Here is a 19,227-nt window from a genome sequence, read left to right on the forward strand (position 1 = left end):
TTTATCATGGACAGTATATTGAGGCTTTTATCATGGACAGTATATTGAGGCTTTTATCATGGACAGTATATTGAGGCTTTTATCATAGACAGTATATAAGAGGCTTTTATTATATACAGTATATAAGAGGCTTTTATTATATACAGTATATAAGAGGCTTTTATTATATAGAGTATATAAGAGGCTTTTATGTGCCGCTAAGCGCCCCCGTGCGGAAGAAAAATACTTTTGTCAAATGAAAACCGTCGCACGTACATGACGTAAGACATTTAACCAACGTTAGAAGCTCAGATAATGGCGACCAAGTAATAGCAGAGCTGTTAGATAGACAAGGAATACATTATTAAAACGCATATTTATCTTTAACGTCAAGCTAAAAACACATCATGTTGCTGTCAAATATATACATCAGCTTTTTTTGGTCAAGTTAGTAATTTAGCAGCGTTGCTTTGGTGGTCAATAGTCAGATGAACAGTGCTTGAACATTTATTTCGTTTATTACGGATCTTGTTTCAGTTTCATTCAGTCTGTAGTGTATCAACAGCAGTCTTTGGGAAAGCACGTCCAGTAGAGGATTTTTGAGATTACTACGAGGACATCGCTGGATCAACATGCGTGAGGACTGTTGACTAAAGATATAATCACTTCGCCCTTGGTGGTAAGCATATTTGATTAGAAAATAATACATTTGATTATAATATATACAATAGTGAATATAGCAACTGTTGGTATTGCATGTCAGGTTTATAATTTCACCATGTCTCCTTCAATTTCTTAGGAATATTATAACGCTTTAGACTCGTATATAGACAATATATATATATATATATATATATATATATATATATATATTATAAGAAATATAATTAATATAGACGACAAATATCACAGAAAAATTCACATGTCTCTAATATGACAGTCAGTCTCTCCATGGCAGCACGAAGTGTCAAGAGGAGGCGGACCGGCCCGCCCTTTCTCAACTAATAGGAATCGTTCTCCCGGTCATTCATTTTGCACTTTCCGAATTACTCACATTGGATTGGCTTACATATCTTTGGGGGCGGGGTTTTGTATTGAGGCATTTGTGGGCGGTGGTTAGAGTTGAAATCGCTATATTTTATAATTTATTGTACTATACTAATACTAATATATATTATACTATGATATAGTTTATTACATTTTTATGCTATATTTTACACATTTAGGCTTGTTGAATCTATGTAAAATTCAATCACGTGATTATTACGGCGCTTGGTCTGGTGTGGTGGAGGAGTGGATTGGAGTCGCGACTCGCGAGCTACCGCTGCTGTATTTTCACATTGAGTTCGTGGTGAAAATACTCCTCATTGGAACTATGACTCGAATATCAGTCCGTCTGAACCTGTTAGAGCTGAACTGAAGACAAGGAAGGTGCTGTGGGTGTTTGTTTCGGGATATTTCACGTGCTTTAGACACATTTAACCCGTGCTGATTTCAGTCTCGTGGAGGAGTGGATTGGAGTCGCGCGCTGCTGTCAGTGACATTGATCTCGTGAAAGTCGTGACTCTGATATATAATTGTATGTTATGGCTTCTAAAAGGATCATTACATTTATCAAGACTCTTATTTGGGTTTAAAGCGAACAGCGTAGTTGATCGGTCACTGCAAGAGCAAATGCCGGGGGAGCTGACACAGCTTATTTGATTGCCACTGTTTTATATAAACTCTTACACGCACTGCCAGGTAAGACTGTGTTGTTATATTAATAGTAACTTATGTTTTTATTCTTGTTTTAGCAATTGTAGCCTGGTGAAATGTGTGTGTTTTCTAAACATGTTTAACGTTACAACGTTCAGCTGCAACAAATCTCTCTCAGTTCATCATTACCAGCAGTATTTCCAAAATTATGTTAGTAATTTGGACATTGTGTAAATTAATAGATATTGTTTGAAAGTTTGAGAATTTCAATGTGAACTTGTAAGAAGGATTGCACAATATAAAGGGAGTGTGTATGGGAGTGTTTCCTCTGCTTATCAAGATCTTGATAAAATACATGTGTGTGTGACATGTATAGATCTTTAGTATACGAACACTATCTGTAGTAGTTATAGTGTTTTGGCAGATACTGTTGTTCAATTATTTATAAGGAACAACCCTTGTTTTAATAAGGTGTTCTGGCCTAGTTATAATTCAAGCAAATCCTTTCATTTGCAAAGTTTTAATTTTCGGCATGATATTACAAACAATGTATTTTAGAATGACATGTCATACCTATTTTAAAACAACATTTGTCTAATTCTAGTGTAATTTTATACATGCTTTGCAGATCCCATATTACTTGAGACATTGAATATTTCACTGTTAAACAAATTGTCTTTCACACTGCTGTACTGTTTATATAACAGTCTTAATAAAATACAGTGATTTTGTTTTTAATATTCATACACACAGCAGACAGTGTCCAGATTACTGGCATGCGGTGGAGGTTTGCTGGTAGTTAGATCAGGTAAAGTCAACTTCTCTGATGTCTGGTGGTTACCTTGTAAGTGCAGACAGCTGGACGCTTTACTGACATTGCATTTGTCTTCGCCTGTTCATTGAAGGTGACTTTCCAGAGCACATGAACGCCCCATGTTGCACGTATTTGCCAACTGCAGGTCCAGACTCTTTAATACGACACCGCTCAGTTGTTCAGAAGAACTCTGGCATTACCAGCACTGAATGTGTATAGTGTACAGCTGAGAATATGCTCAGGAACTGATGGCCAAATGTGGCTTGTTTTGAGGAAGTAATGTGGTCTCAATGGCTCAAAATATTTTGCGGTACAAGAAAGAAGACCTAACTTTCTTTTTTGTTTTTTAATGTTTTTATTTAGGCCTATTTATATTGAAGTATTACAGTAATGTTGCCTCTGGCCTAACTCTTAAATAAACAAACAAAATGCAATTTGTAGCTTTTAAAGGGGTGGTAAAATGCCCTTTTCACAAGATGTAAAATAAATCTCTGATGTCCCCAGAGTGTGTGTGTGAAGTTTTAGCACAAAATACCCCTCAGATATTTTTATATAACATGTTAAAGTTGTCACTTTTTGAGGGTTTGCAAAAACACACCGTTTTGTGCCTGGTCCTTTAAATGCAAATGAGCTGCTGCAGAGGACGGGGTTTCAAGAGTTTGTGTGTGTGTGTTCGCTCGCAGCTGCGATTACCTCACGCAGACACACTAAAATGACAGAAACTGTTCTGCCTTTAATGTTAAAACGGAGTCAGACAAAGATTGAGATACTCAAGAAGAAGTGACAACATGTAGATTGCAACAGGACGTCTCTGAATGGTTAGTTTATGAATTTATGTTGCTGATGTGGAGTTAACGATCTTCAATTAGAATATTCTGTCATGATAATCTATGAATCGCTCGTATAGGAACTGTTGTGAGATGCACACAGAGTGACTTTCTATTGCATGTGAAAAGATGGATGCTAAAGTTTGAGCTGACTCACAAATGTACTCTTATACAACAACTCTTCCTCTTCTCAACATGGACTGTGTGTTTGGACGGGGCTTATGTACATTTTAGGGTTGGTGATGTCTCTAATCCCGGAGGAATGTCGTGTAGTCCCTACCAGCCGTTTGTTGAAGTCCTTTTCTTTAAAAGCAAATATCTTCCTTTGCTTTGAACTTTGAGCGTTGTAACTTTGCAGATGTTGTTTATGCTCAAACAGCAACATTACGAACTAACTAAAGTTAGAAAAGTGAAATCATACTTTACCACCCCTTTAGTGATTAATGATCCTGAATAAAGTTTAACTGTGATGCTGTATGAGCTCCTTCTGCATCCATGAATAAAGAGAGAATAACATTTATGGAGTAGACTGATATATTGCGGCGGACTGGGCGATATGACAATATTATTGTATATCAACGATGTCTCGCAAGTATCACAATGTTGATTATAACAATCAGTTCCCAGACGATCATTGGCAATATCGGAAAAATTACAAATATCTTTCACATTAGCCCTATAGTTATATACACATTTTTATTCACATGCAATAGCATGAATTAAATATTTTTTTATATAGTTGGTAGGGTTGAGAATAGAAAATCGATTCCAATTCTGGAATTGGATACTTAACGTCAGGAATACTTGTAATGAAATTTAAATTTGGATTTTGATTATCGATTCCCGTGTGCGCATTTTAATGTGATTTTAAACCATTCTTCAAGCGCAAGAAGACTCGAAAGATAACTCAATTCTGTTGCTGTTCTTCAGCACTGTTTTCTGTGCTGCAAGTCGGAGAGCCACAGAGTACAGAGAAATCCCGTGAACACAGTTGGTTTTGTATTAAGTAAACGTAAACGGTTGAGAAAGCGTGTAACAGTGGCCTATATTGGGTCCGAGCATTAAAGGGGTCATGACATGGTTTTTTTTATTTTATTATTATGTTCCCTTAGGTGCAATTATAGTATTACTATAGTTTTTTTTACAAAAAACTTTTAAAATGTAGTGATTTATGACCTTTTCCCACCCGGTTTCTCATCCTCTGATTCAAACAGTCTGTTTTGGGGGTGTTTCCCCTTTAAGAGTTCAGTGTTAACGCCCACTGTTATGATTGGCTAACGTCAGTGCTATGCATCAATTATTAACGCCCCCAGCCAGAACATTTGCGGATTCGGCGCAACTGTTTATTAGCGGGTGATGCATGCGAAGCGATGGCTCTTGCAATGATAAAACCTTATTATGTTTGAGCCGGAATCGGATGAGGAATCAGAGGAAAATGAACCATCACCACAACAACGAAGACTGGATCAGCTCGTGTCCACATGGAAAGTGAAACTATTTTGAATTAATAAAAAAAAATTAACCCGAGACACTTGAAAACGGATTATTGTTGCATAATTATCCTATAGCTTAATTTGCTAACAGTTTAACATTATTTAACTAATCACATGTAGGCCTACTAGAAAGGCGACATATTTTCAAGATTCTCTTATACAAATGTGTTTATATTAGCCATGGTAAAAAGTAAGATTGCGTCGTCGTTGTTGAGCCCAGAATAGTCGGCACGGACTTATCTTTGAGCAACAGTTTTCTGGCAAAGCCAAGCATCATATTGGGATTTTTTCCTCAAAACAGTCATCCTTAAATGTATAGAACAAACGCTTAAACTAACACTGCCGTGACTGGGACGTCCGCAAAAAATAAAGTGCATCCATTTTTCCCTGACGACTGGATCCTTCGCAGCGTATTCAAAGATGTTGTTTGTCCACAGCCAGGAACAGCACATCTGCGGCATCGTAATTTCCCTGTACACAGACCCACTCGCTGTCCGTCGACTGAACACTTGTGAGGCGGGCGCGACAACGATACGAAATGAGCGTAGTTGCCTTGCGCTTAAAGCGTAACTGTCTTCTGCTGGAGGCGGTCATTATGCAAACGCTGGTACGTCACTTCGTACCGTGACGTCACTTCTTACCATGGATCCAGAACGAGCTGTATTTAGAGCTTGATTAAATAAATGATTCGTTTATAATGGGGAGGACGTCTTAAGCTATGAAACTTGCAGGACGTTTAAATGGTACAAAGACCTCTTATATACCAAAAGATCAAGGCAAATTTGGTTTCTCATGTCATGACCCCTTTAACAGCAGCCTTCTGTTCCCGCTGCCACCTGTCATTAATATTAATCTAAGAACAAAAGAAAAAAGTTCACGCGCATAGGTTTAGTTACCTATGATCAACTCGACAATCGACTACTTTGGACTTCGACCGAAAACAGGATGTAAATACAGGTATTTGCGCTGGCTTAAATAACATCATTTTTATTCATATCTTTCACATCTACTGCAGTCAGATTCACTCGTGTTCACTCTGAAGGAATCACTCAACATGGCTGGGCACTTGTATGACACATCAAGGATGTTAAGAGGCTAAAAGCAGGTTTAAAATTTGCCCCATTGAAGTCAACAGGGTGCACATTTTAAAAAGAGGATAACACGGTGTAGGCAACACAGATTTTTGTCGTTGTTCTCTGTATTGACAGCACTCCAAATTTACTAAAAATTGAGCTCAATGTTAAAATTGACCGGAGTTCTCCTTTAAGGACTACAACAAACGGCTGGTAGGGACTACACGACATTCCTCCCGGGTTAGTGACATCACCAACCTTAAAATGTACATAAACCTGCACAGATATATTTTAACAGCCCTAGTTTTGTTGCAAACAGATGAAGAAATGATGGGGCTTTGAATATCTCATTCACTGTTGGTTGCTTCGTTATAGCATGTTGGGAGCGTTATACTTTTGCTGTAATCTAAAAAAAGAAATAAAGTTAAAGTGCAGCCAAATTGAACAGGTTTATGGTGAATGTCTGCAGTTTTGTCTCCGGCAGGGTGGGGCTCAGGTAGACGATATAATCTGATATCCGATATTTTTTAAGGTGATTATGGATAGGATATTTTTTACATATCACTGATCAAAGTTCAAACCAACTCATCTAGAAACTGTAGTAAGCACATTTAGAACAGCTTGTGCATAATGTGTTGTTGGCACTCTGGCGACACAGCATTTCCCATTAACACATGGGACTTAAACAATAGCTCTGAGCAATGCAGTTAGACAAAAACATACCTGAATGTTTTTTTTCTCTGAGTAGTTGTCAGGGAGTGTTGTTTGCATGTGACAGAGAGTGTATCCAGGTGTTTGTATTGCGTATTTTATGTGTTCATTTGCAAAACATGTCTGACTCTTGTGGGTGTGTAATCCCTTTGTTTCACCTCTTTACAAGATTAATGTGTGAACATTAAATCCTTCATCCCTTAATAAGGAATATGAACAGTATTATATATGTTTAATGTTTCATTATTAAAGAGTTTAATGTCTTAATACCACCAGAAGGTATTTAGACAAAGTTTCAAAGGCATAGACCCGGAACACCTCCTCATTGTGGCCGCTTTAAAAAAAAATCTCTGTCTTTTCTAGTGAGATGTCTTTGGTTTTCCCACGACCCAATACCAGTGTGATCGGCAAGAAGGACAAGCGACTCATGGCTGAGGTGAACGCCTCCCCGCTCAAACACTTCGTCACCGCCAAGAAGAAGATCAACGGCATCTTTGAACAGCTGGGGGCCTACATCAAAGAAAGCTCAGCCTTTCTGGAAGGTGTCTGCTTTCATTTCCCTTGGCAATTTGTTCCACTCCTTGTTTCAGGAACTCAAAAGCACATGCTGTACATCTGTCAAGCTGATAAGAGAAACAGGTTTCATTCTGACTTGCATACCTTCGATAAAAAAGACAGGTTATGTAATGCGTAACAAACTGGGAGACGGCTGAAGGCTCAGGGTAAAGCATGGCTTAGTCAGCGTATCATGACTGTAAGACTTTCTTCTATGAACACCTCAGGTTATCTTCTTACAAATAATGACCCTAAAGTAACTTCTTACCAATCTACCCTGGCAGTTGTTTCAGTAGTCGGCCAAGCTTTTAACTGGAAGGATTTTGGAGGATTTTATATTAGGTTTATTTGAGGTCAGTCATATTTTAGCCAAAATTGCCAAAGCTTAAATAGATAGCATAAATTGTTAAATAGATTTGGACGTGCAAGTAAAAAGGTATCAGACTTACTGAGTTTTTCTACTTCACCACTATGTAGAATGCGAATGTACAGCAATTAAAAGCGAGCGAAAGTAAGAAACGTTTGTAATCCCCTGCAAATGGAATTATTGTTAAATTCGCAGAAAATCGTGTGACCAGATCAGCTGACAAATGGCTTAAATCACTGGGATCATGTACCTCTCTCATTCCTCACGAATCCAAATGTTTCCATAGTTGTGATGTAACGTTTAATTGCTAACCTATTATTTATTTTGTAAACAAAGTTTTGAGCTTCTCGAAATTAGCATTCACATGCAAACATGGGGCTGAAAACCAGATCTAGCCGTTACCCTGAGATGTTAACTTCAACATTTGTGTGCTGCTTGTTGAGGAGAAGTTTTCTAATGTTTTTCACAAGCCCCTTTCAAACATGCGTTGATCCCGGGAAATTGCTGTAAAAATTGCTAGTGCCTTCTGTTTGAACGCAAACACGTCCCGGGATTGATGCCGGGATGGGGAGCTAGTAACATATTTTGGAATCTCTGTGTGAAAGGGGCTTTAGTGATATGACATTTAATTTTTTTAACTGGAATTGTTTTTCATTGGTTTACATTGAAATTCATAAGAATTTTCTGTAAGGCTGGAAGCTTACGCTGCTATTTTGAACCAATAATCTGAACAAGAAGCAGTTGAAGGATGACGTGCATAATTCAGTTATTTATCTGACTCCAATATAATTAATCTGACTCCGTTAAAGTTGTTGTTATTCTTTAACGGGTCTCTCTTGGAACTGATAGGAAAACGTAAGATTTAACCTGAACGTTTAGATAACGAAAGTTATAATCACTTTAGCTTTCAACATCATCAGTGATAAAAGGAATTCTTAAAGCCTTTAAAGCAGGCAAAGTTATTTACAGACTGTAGAATTGAACAACATACTGTGAAAACTTAGTTGTAACAAATAATGCACTGCTGTGCAGACGAGGCCGTAAAAGCCTTTCTCATAGTAGAGGTTACGCACCGGTGCACGGGAGTGGCGGGGTTAAAGCCTTTCTCCCAGATCATCAGTTACCTTTCCTAGTTATACCCTGACCAAAGCTTTGTTAAACATTAGTGGACTACCAACACCAAAACCGACCGGCAGGAAACCAAAAGATGAGGCAAATGGGTGGTGATCAAGAGGGGGAGAAGAACATTAACACATTCTCCTCAATGCTTTTTTAAAGCAATAGTACCTAGATAGAGATATTAAAGTTTTCTAATGTACTATTAAGTTCACTACCATTCAGTTCAGTTTATAAGCTGTCAGATGAGACCAAACATAACATAGTTACATGTTAGATTAGAGCACACGTGGAGATAAATATCAGTAGTCTGTAGTGGTGAGCACGTGTGTTGTGAAGCAAATGGTACAGATGTGTCATTGAGGTGCAAACGTCTCGCCAGAGACCATCCGGTGCCTGGAGAGACACAACAGTCCTCGATCCGCATATTGATGAATCCTTTGCACTAGATAAGCATTAGCATACTGTGATGATAAAGGCTATTGTGCCATGTTCAATTCACATGTATACCTTTAAAGGGATTTCTGAAGTACTAGGGCAGTAAAAAGTTCTACCCATATTCCCTCAGCCCTATAGGTCAATTTGTAAGAAACTGCAATTCTGTAAAAACAGACGTTTTTTTTTTTCTCAAGAAGAAAATAACGGGTTTTGGCGTTATATGACTTTCGAGCATAATGTCGTATTTGTAAAATTAAAACCGAGGACCCTATTTTTGTAGAGTTCTTTCTGAATTTTGAATTCAGCTAGCAAAAACATTATCTATCAATGGTGTCACTTCAGAATACTTGTCCACATATAATATAATACATATTACTATTACTAGGGATTGCATAATGTAAGTAATGTAATGCTTAATATTGAAATAACCCAATAAAATACCTTTGGGGATTTAAGACAAGTTTTTTGCGAAGATTTTAAGGACGTTCTTTTCAGGAAATTTCATGAAAGTTTTGTCTTAAGAATGTTCTAAACGGTTTTCTTCTTAAAGGAATTTATTCTTAGGTTAGAAACAAGAAGAAAATAGCAGTTTAGAGGAATTGATTCTTAAGAATATTTCACAAATCCTACTCCAGAATATTTTAGAGACTTTAGGGTCGACTCTTCTGGTGTGGGCCACGAATCCATACCTATAATTGACAACCATGACTCTTGACTGTAAAGACATTTCAAAGTTCTTAATGTTGGTGAAGTATTGAAAATATCAAGTGTAGTTGAACTGGTCTCTTTTCTATGTCAGAAACTTACAGCAATGAAGAACTGGATCCTGTTACCACAGAGGAGCAGGTGGCGGAGGTGCGGGGATACCTGTCCAAAGTGTCAGGGATTGGCGAAGTCTTGTCTCGGAGACACATGAAGGTGGTCTTCTTCGGCAGGTACAGTGAATATATATATTGCCCCTCACAGCATTAACTCAAAGTTTGTGTCGTGTTCAGAGTAGCACTAAAGCCCAAAGTATATTTTAATTAGGGCTGTACAATTTAGCAAAAAAATGATCACGATATAATGTTTCATATCGTTCGGTATCGATAATTATTGACATTTTAGGGCGCAGCCGTTGGTTAGTACATTTTGCGCAACCAGATTTTCTTACAGTGCGTACTCTGTATGCTCAGCTTGCATATATATGCCTTGACATTTTTTGTGCTAATTAGTTTGTGGAGAAGGTGGCAACACTGCCCCGGTCCATGGTTTCACAGTCGACAAATAAAAAACAAAACAAACTACTGGAAGCAACATCAACAACAATAGCTTTCCACTTTGACGACCGCTTGTGTGAGGGAGTTAAGAGATACATGCAACTCTAGTGTAAACTAGTACAAAGACATTTTTTTTACTGGTGTAAACTTCTGGAGAGATTAAGCACAGACACTGGACATAGTTTACACTTCCAGTGTGCTTATGTTGACCAACCATATTCGCCACTCTATCGAATAGAGAGTACTGTAAAATTTTGGCATTTAGCTGTAGTTAAAAGTAAAAATGTTCCCTATTAAAGTTAGGGTTTTACATGTTACTGTTGTTAATACAAATTTATTTGATCTGCATCTCAACTCAAGCACAGTGCTTGACTGTCAAATGTGCACTTCCAAGAAATAAACAATTTATGATTAAATTACCTTTATGATTAAAATTCCCCCCACTCCCCAGTGCTACTGCTCTCAAATGTTAGTCTGGAGCCCTGAGATTGTGCTGATGACTAAAATGACTTCACATGGACTGAACGCAAGCCAGAGCAGACCGCGTACAAGAATGCTGTCAGGTCAGCTTAAGTGTTCATGTCAAAACTGAATTACTTTGGGTTAATTCACACCTCTTGCATTTACAGAACCAGTAACGGGAAGAGCTCCGTCATTAACGCCATGCTCTGGGACAAAGTGCTGCCCTCTGGAATCGGACACACCACCAACTGCTTCTTACGGGTGGAAGGCACCGATGGCAATGAGGCTTTCCTGCTCACCGAAGGATCGGATGAAAGAAAGAGTGTGAAAGTAAAAACTCTTCCTTCTTATCGTCATACAGCCATTCCTAAGTGATTTTGGATCTCTTTTGTTTGAGTCTTTGGGTGCGTCTAACATGTTCAGTCAGATAAGACCCATGCAATGGGAATGGAAATTGGCCTCTTGCATAACATAGTGCATCTCTCTATAGCAACCATAAATGAGCTTTGCTCACTGGATGTGTTAATGATGGTGTGTAATCTCTTCAGTCTGACAAATGAGAAGACACCTTGTAAGGGCTAAACTTGTGTTCTTACAGATTTCAAGAACATTGAGACCATGTAGTATTGCAATATTGACAAAGCCGAAACCGTATACTTATTCTGAGTAAACCTACACTGTACACTACACGCATGCTCTGTTCCAAAACCTTGTGAGCTGTATATGAAGGCAGCATTTTAAGGCATCATAGGTGTGCTTCTAGCTCAAAGGCTGGTCATAAATCAAGTGTCCTTCGTGAAGAAGACAATGCCAAATTTTGTCAATCTGAATGAGTCCAATTTCAGATTCTGAAAGTTCTGTCACTGTACATATGAACCCTAAACTTTATACTCCGTGAGTATAATTGTCGTTTTCAATCCGACTCATTGAGGTGTTTACATGAAGGCTTTAACTAACCAATGGATTTTTTGGGGGTGCTTGTAAATGTAGCTAATGAGAAAATAAATCCAAGATGGTGAATAAGGCGAGATAAATGTTGTTTTATATCGAAGTATATATTTAGTATGTTTTTTTTGTGCACACTACTTAATTTTGGAGTGTTGTTGTTAGCTTACCAATAGGTAAATAGTGTAATAATTTTGCTGACATTATAAAATCAGGGAATGTCGTGAAATATCACAACAGTTGAAAGTTGGATTTCTTAAGAAAGTAAGCCAATTATACACCCCTTTGTCGTCACACTAGTTTGACCGCGTCAGAGGCATAGTTCAACTGCTTTCAGACACTCCAGGGTGTATGTGTGAGTGCTCTGTGAAGCAATGGTTTCTATTTACAATGTGTTCTTGAAACGTTTTCAATGCAATGGCCCATCAGAGGCGTTTAGGTCAGAATGCACTCAACGTTGTTCTAAACGCTGGAGTTTTTGTAAAAAAATGGGAAAAATAGAGATCGATCAGCATTATTTAACATGTTATAACATCAAACTCTATAAATCAGTTTATAAAACAGTTTGATTCTCCCGTTTAGAGTTTTTAATCACGGACAGAGATTCAGTTGATGAGAAAATACTTTGACTATAATCAAAAGTAAATTAACTGTTCGAATTTTGTGCCTTTAATGTTGTTGTGCCAATTTTTCACTGTTTATGAAAATGGTCAATAATATTTATATTTTTCAAGGTATTGTATTTAGAAATTCCAGTATCGTGACAACAATACTATACACACAGTATACATAATATACAAAATAAAGTACACAAAAGAAAAAGTACACATTTCAAGCTAAAATAAACATACCTACGTATGAAATAAAGATACATGCTTAGTTTCACAAATAAGATAACAGCGTAATTAAAATTAAGGCTGCATTTACATGGTTCAAGTGACCTAATTCCAATATTTTCCTCCCATATGGCACAGATCGGACATGACCCACGAACGTGTAAGCAGGAAAAAAAGCACATGGATTCCGTTATTCTCAGATCGGTTTCAGGCCTCATTCAATTATGTGGAAATAAATCTGATATGAATCGGATACGTGCATTTGCATCTGCCATGTAAGTGGACAGATCGGATATTCCCGTCAATGCGAGTCGTACGTCATTGTAAAAGTGGCGAATGACGTCAACTCAGGTGGACACACACCTTGATCACATGACTCTTTTCAATGGAGTACGAGGGCTCAACCCAATGGTTTGCTGACCTTTAAAGATGGTGCAGAAAGCAAAAATTCAAAAAAGCAAAAAAAAAAAGCAAAAATCATTTCATCCAGTCATCCATCCAAAAATCATTTCATCCATTGCAACTGACGCCATTTTTACTTTCTTTTCGGCCTAAGTATTCTGGGTCAGTGTGTGTACCTTGGGTTGTTTCGTGTGTATAGTGTAAATGCAGATATCGGATATGGGTCACTGTAATGAGGTTAGATGTTATGGGAAGGAGGAGGTGAGAACCGGCGTACATTCAAACTATTTTAATAAATAAATAAACAAATACAAAAATGAAAGTATAAGCCAGCAGCCCCTCGTGGACGACCGCTGGCCACACAAAATAGACACAAAACACAACATAAACTCAGGCCTGTTCCTCTCTCGCTCTTCACATTCGTCACTCCTCTTTTATGCTTCCGCTCCTCTGTGAGAGATACGAGACCGGTGTGCCTCACAGGTGTCGTTCATCATAATCACGCCACCGGCCTCGTCTCGCGCCGTTCTCTCACATCCCTCGACCTCGTTCTGCTCGCCACAGTCACTTTTAAAAGATGAAACTTTCAAAACAATTGTATGTAGTCAACAAATCGGAATTGGGCATCAAGACCTGCAGTGTAAATGTGGCCTAAAAGTGTGATATGTTTTAGAGAGAACTGATTGTAAACTGCTTGTTTGTGAAAATCAGTGATAATGTGATAAATTTGGAAAACGATGAGCAGATGTGGACTGTGATAGGCAATAAGGCAAAAACTTGTGTTGTGCTAAATGAATGTCTCTAGATCTTGGCTGCCTGTACATGAGCTCCGGTCTATAATTAAACCCACATGAGTCAGGGGCCTTTTCCTGCCAGCTGTCACAAGGTCGCACGTTTTTGTCATTTAGGACTCGTCTCATGACCTTTCCTTTCCTCTGCATTGATATATTACAGGGCTGAGGAAACGTGCATGCTTTGCTTAAAAGCACATTGTTTACTGTAGAAGAATGCTGGGAATGAGTATGTCATTTTACTTATTACCAGTTTATCAGAGGTGCATGAAAAGGAGAAAGACAGAATTAGATGAATATTTACGGCAAATATTTATTCATTTTAATTCTTGCTTTTAAGCATGTAGAGATGAGACTAATGAAATTTATAGGTTGATAAACCGAAAAACAAAGAAACATGTTGACTTGTACATTTGCACAACAATAGATGAAGCATAATATCAGCAGCTAACAATAGCTATGTATCCATTCACATATTTTTATGTGAATTTTATATCACTATATAGGCACTTTCTTCTGAACGTAGGATAACATGGCAGCATTTATTATATTGTTTCATCTGTGCGTTCTTTTCTTTATCTGCGCCTGGGATGAAAATGGTGCTTTATTTGCAATTGTACCACAAGGGTGTTGAATGCTTGATTTTGATTGGTTGACAACATTCTAAGGAGTGCAATTATTTTCCAGTAAACGCATAGCTATGAAGTATTTCCAGGTCTGTCGACCGCTTGACAGACCATATCACTTCGCCACTTTATTTGACTTATTGCAAAGGTCCTTACAGCCTACAACTATAAATTAACCAGAACTGTAGTATAAAGGCCAATTCACATCGCACAGACAAACGCCAACAAACACGTTTGTTGGGTCGGATTAGTGTGTTACCCGTTGGCATCTATTGCCGTTGGTCGGGGTTTGTTTTCACCTTACTGAACATACATTCATACAGAACAATGGTTACTAGCTAATTTTAGTCTAATTAGCCTACAGACAATGTGGACATAGCATCTGGATGATAGATGCTTTTGTGTGTGTGTGTATGTACACTCTTCAGGATGTGGAACACAGTCGTTCTCTTAATGCTTTTCGCAGTGTCTGAAAGAGGCCATTTCTGTCCTGCCTGAGTGCATGTACACACATGATGACATAAACAAATGCACTCCATCCCAAGAGTGGGCACCAAAGGTCATCCAGTTCCCCAAGTCTTGTAGCTTTATTACTTGTGATCATTTACTCTCTGGTGTGTGCTTGCAACTTGTGTTGTGTGCAATGGTCCATAGTCATATCTGTCTATCGTCAGCCTGTGAGATAGGCACTCTATTATCAGGTGGGGGGATTCAAAAGGGTACTTATTGAATCATTAATTTACTTGTGTATATATACTCATTTATTTATTTAATTATTTACTTAGTGAAAAATGTCGCATAGGAAGTATTTCACCTAAAAGGCGAGCCCATAGATATCACACACATCACACAAAATTTGTCAGCAACCCAAAGCTTTAATAGGCCCAGTTTTGTGTAGCTAGAAGTTTGAAGTTCCAGGCACATGGCATCAAACCATGTGTCGCCCAAAGCTGAGACTATGATAAGCTTTAGTTTAGCTTTTATGGTTGGATGAAGCTTTGCCGGATTTGTTTGTTTTATTACCTAGGAGTTTTTTCCCCCTTCTCCATTCACTTGCAAACCGGAATCAGCAGCTTTGAAACAAGGTGTGCAACACGAACAAACACTGACAGGAAGTGAGGTAACTAACTTCCACTGATTGTTACAGAACCAACCAGCCATTTGATCTCATTATTATCATTACATTAAATAATAAGAAATTAAATCTAAATGTAATGCTGTAAAATATAAAGAATCGGCAACAGACTTCAGAAATTTCTCTTTTACCTCAGAAGTAAACCTGTGCATTCTGGTTGAAATGAGATGAATGAAGAGACAACAGGGTAAAGTAGCGTGAATGCATATGCAATAAGGTCAGCCGCAAAAATAACTGTCCACACCTTTTCAGTGCCTTTTTTCACTTTTAGTAAATCCTGATGCCAAAAGAGGGTTTGCGCTGGCCGCTGGCGTAAGCTGGTAGTAAATTTGGCCCTAAACTTTTTAAAGAGGGGTTTTACAGTGCTGACAGTACACTAAAGCACAGCTCTGAGATGTTGTGGCTCTAGGTTATTTTAGAAGTGTGCCTCCCTTTAAAGGTGCAGTAAGCGAAACAAACACACCCCCCTCCCTTCATTGCTCCGCCCCCACACAATGCAAGATCGGATGTCTCTTTATCTTAACTGAAGCGAAGCAAAATAATGCTTCACGTAAAGTTAAGCGAAGATAATGAACAAACGACAAGGAAGAACAAAAATTAACATGCAGTACACGAGTATGTAAGCAAGAGTTTGTTGTTAGTCGCCAGCAACACACCAGCTCCAGACAAACAATGACACTCAGAACTGTCCTGTAACATTACAACAACAGCATATATTGTCTTATGAAACACAGCCAAACCATGTTACTCGCATGGAGCAGAAACAACAAAACCTCAGCATCTGTTTTCAGGCCTTCCTGCTTCGGTCTCTCTAATGCTGGAAAGCTTTTCTAATATTATCGCGGCTCCTTAAGCTCTTGCCTGATCATAACCCTTTTTTCTCAACCCTTTCTCTTTTGTAATGTCTCTCAGCCATCTCTCTTTCTAGTCTTTCTTCAAATCTCCCTCTTGCTCACTCGCTTTGTATCTAGGGACCTCTGTTTTGATTGGCTAACCTCTGTGCTTGTGACTTCTGCACAGTATGTCATGTGTATTTGAAAAGAGTGAGTAAAATAACGTTTTCCATGACAGGACTCCTTAAATTTCAGTTAATTTTTAAAATAGTCTGATTAAAACTATGTGGTAATGCTAATGTGTGTGCACGTGTGTGTGTTGGCAGACGGTGAACCAGTTGGCCCATGCATTACATCAGGATGAGGATTTGGATGCAGGCAGTCTTGTGTGTGTCATGTGGCCTAAAGCAAAGTGTGCATTGCTACGGGATGACCTGGTACTTGTGGACAGGTAAACCGGGCAGTTTGGCTGTGAGGCCTGAGACATACTGACATCATTTTAGGAAATAATGTAGAAATCAGAAATGTAGGAATTTAACATAATACATTGCCTGTTTTGATTTTAAGATCATATTAAACTGTTTGCATGTATTTATTTATTATATTTGCTTTGCTGGATCCTTTTTTGAATATAAGTATGATGTTTAAGGTAGGGATGCTCCGATCCACCTTTTTTGTTTCCGATACCGATTCCGATACCTGCAATTCAATATCGGCCGATACCGAGTACCGATCCGATACAAAGGTAAAATGTTAAAAGAGCTAAATTACTTAATAAGCTGTATGCATTACTTTGCAAGATATCAGGCTCAACTTAAACAATATTTTTTTAGCCTTGTAAAACAAAATGACAAACAATGTATTCACAAGTTTAGTGATTTATTAAACCAGCACCAGAGCAACAAGTGCAAAATAAAATAAAAAGTTCAGTAGCTTAAACTTGTTGACATTCAAAATTAAAGTGCAAAATTTGCACAGGATGTTTAATGGATGCTATTTGCACTGCAAATAGGAAATTAAACTAGAATAGTGGATAATTAAGCAGTAAAATTTAGTCTAGAAAAATCACAAGTGCACAATAATTGTATTAAATCTGAACATGAAAAAACATTTAGTGGGGAACAAATATGAGAATAAGTGTAACACTAAATCTGGTAAAACGTTACACATTGCTCTTTGTATTGTTGTAAAATACATTCATGAAAAACAAGATAACAAAAATCAAAAAGATTAATTATTTTATAGCCTACTATAAAATTGAGACATGTTTTAAATGTATAGCACAGCGGTTTAATGAGGCAGCAACATGATGGATAGTACAGAACAGTCGCTTTATTGATATGAAAAGCGGCACACAGCGCTTATGCGCATCCCGAGCGCAGAATGATGCGCTTGAAGCAACACGAGTCACAGCGCGCAGCGCGTCGAGTCCACATTGATGAGTTCAAAGCACGAAGGAAAGACATATTGATGCTTAGAGTATTATACAGTATCTATCTAAGCAATAGTTTATTTATTATTTTCTTTTAACAGTTTTAAATGTCAGTTACTGTGCGCGTGAAGAACAGTTAGCTGCTGTAGTGCTCTGACTCCAGTGTTGTGAGCAGACACCCGGTAGAAAGTAGTTAAGGTAACGTTACAGCAATAAAGTCCGGCAAGATAAAGTTGTTTAATGCAAAACCATAGACCTATATCTACAGATCAAGTATAATTATAGTAACATTGAATCATCTTGGAGAGAGTTTTTCATCGTGTTGACCGTCGTAACCGAACGCGACGCGCTGTTTGATGCTGAATGGAGAATGACTGACAGCCGCAGCGGAGGGAAAAGTGTACGTGATCTTTAATTTAATGACTTAAATATTCATTTATATCTCACATTATACTATACAATGACCCCAGAACACTTATAATATAGTGCACGACAACTTTATGGTGCTTTATAATGTTTTTGTGCCTTTTGTGGGGCTCAATAGCACAGAATAGTATACGCACAATATCGGATTTGGATCGGCCTGGTCTGACCGATACCCGATCCGGCAAAAATGTCAGTATCGGAGCCGATACCGATACTGAATATCGGATCGGCGCATCCCTAGTTTAAGGATACCAATGCAATGGCATTATAAGCTTTCTGCATTATTTAACTAATTTAGCGCATAAGAAGTCACATTAGTAATATCTGTCTGTCTGAAACTTATATGAAATCTTCCTTTTCAAGCCCTGGCATCGATGTCACAACAGAGTTGGACAGCTGGATTGACAAATTCTGCCTTGATGCTGACGTTTTTGTGCTGGTGGCCAATTCAGAGTCAACTTTAATGCAAACGGTGAGTTTAATACGAACTTCAGTTTGTGGAAAAGGCTAACTAAGTGTGGGAGCAGAAGCTTTACACAATATTTTCTATATATTACAGCATTATGGACACAGATCAAATGCAGTAGTATTCACACTGATTACATGTGTGGTTAAGATTTGTGTAAATCTTTATTGCAATATAAAATATGACTTGTCAAGCATGATTAACTTCTCCAGTCTTTGTGAGGTTGTCAAGTCATTTTAAAGTGGACTCACTGGTGTCAGCTTATTAAAATATGTCTCCCCTCTGCCCTCTTAAAGGAAAAATCCTTCTTTCACAAAGTGAACGAGCGTCTCTCCAGTCCCAATATCTTCATCCTGAACAACCGCTGGGACGCCTCAGCCAGCGAGCCCGAGTACATGGAAGAGGTGTGACTTGCATGACATGATGTTTTAAACCGTTAGCATCCCTGATATTTAAACCTAATACTGTAAGCATGATTTTAGTTTTTTACAAAATAAAGGACAAGGTGAAGTTTTTTTGTGTCTGTTTTACACATTAAATCAA

The 19,227-nt window shown here is 38.1% G+C and overlaps 1 protein-coding gene across 4 annotated transcripts in view; it reads left to right on the forward strand.

Annotated features, from left to right (window-relative positions):
- Nucleotides 1-203: 203 nt before the first annotated feature.
- mfn2 (mitofusin 2) overlaps nt 204-19,227 on the forward strand; it is a 31,696-nt gene continuing 12,672 nt past the window's right edge. Inside the window, exons 1-8 of one of the 4 annotated variants that reach the window (XM_079637366.1) lie at nt 204-260; nt 517-658; nt 6,959-7,137; nt 9,871-10,006; nt 10,960-11,122; nt 16,687-16,811; nt 18,582-18,690; nt 18,981-19,088. In XM_079637366.1, coding sequence (XP_079493492.1) covers nt 6,963-7,137; nt 9,871-10,006; nt 10,960-11,122; nt 16,687-16,811; nt 18,582-18,690; nt 18,981-19,088 — 816 coding nt within the window. In that variant the 5' untranslated portion in view covers nt 204-260; nt 517-658; nt 6,959-6,962. Of the gene's footprint in view, nt 261-516; nt 659-1,080; nt 1,723-6,958; nt 7,138-9,870; nt 10,007-10,959; nt 11,123-16,686; nt 16,812-18,581; nt 18,691-18,980; nt 19,089-19,227 lie in introns of those variants that run through there. The other 3 variants (XM_079637367.1, XM_079637368.1, XM_079637365.1) reach the window with 3 other exon arrangements.

The sequence above is a fragment of the Phoxinus phoxinus genome, assembly GCF_949152265.1.
Source record: "Phoxinus phoxinus genome assembly, chromosome: 15".
Classification (NCBI taxonomy): Eukaryota; Metazoa; Chordata; class Actinopteri; order Cypriniformes; family Leuciscidae; genus Phoxinus; species Phoxinus phoxinus.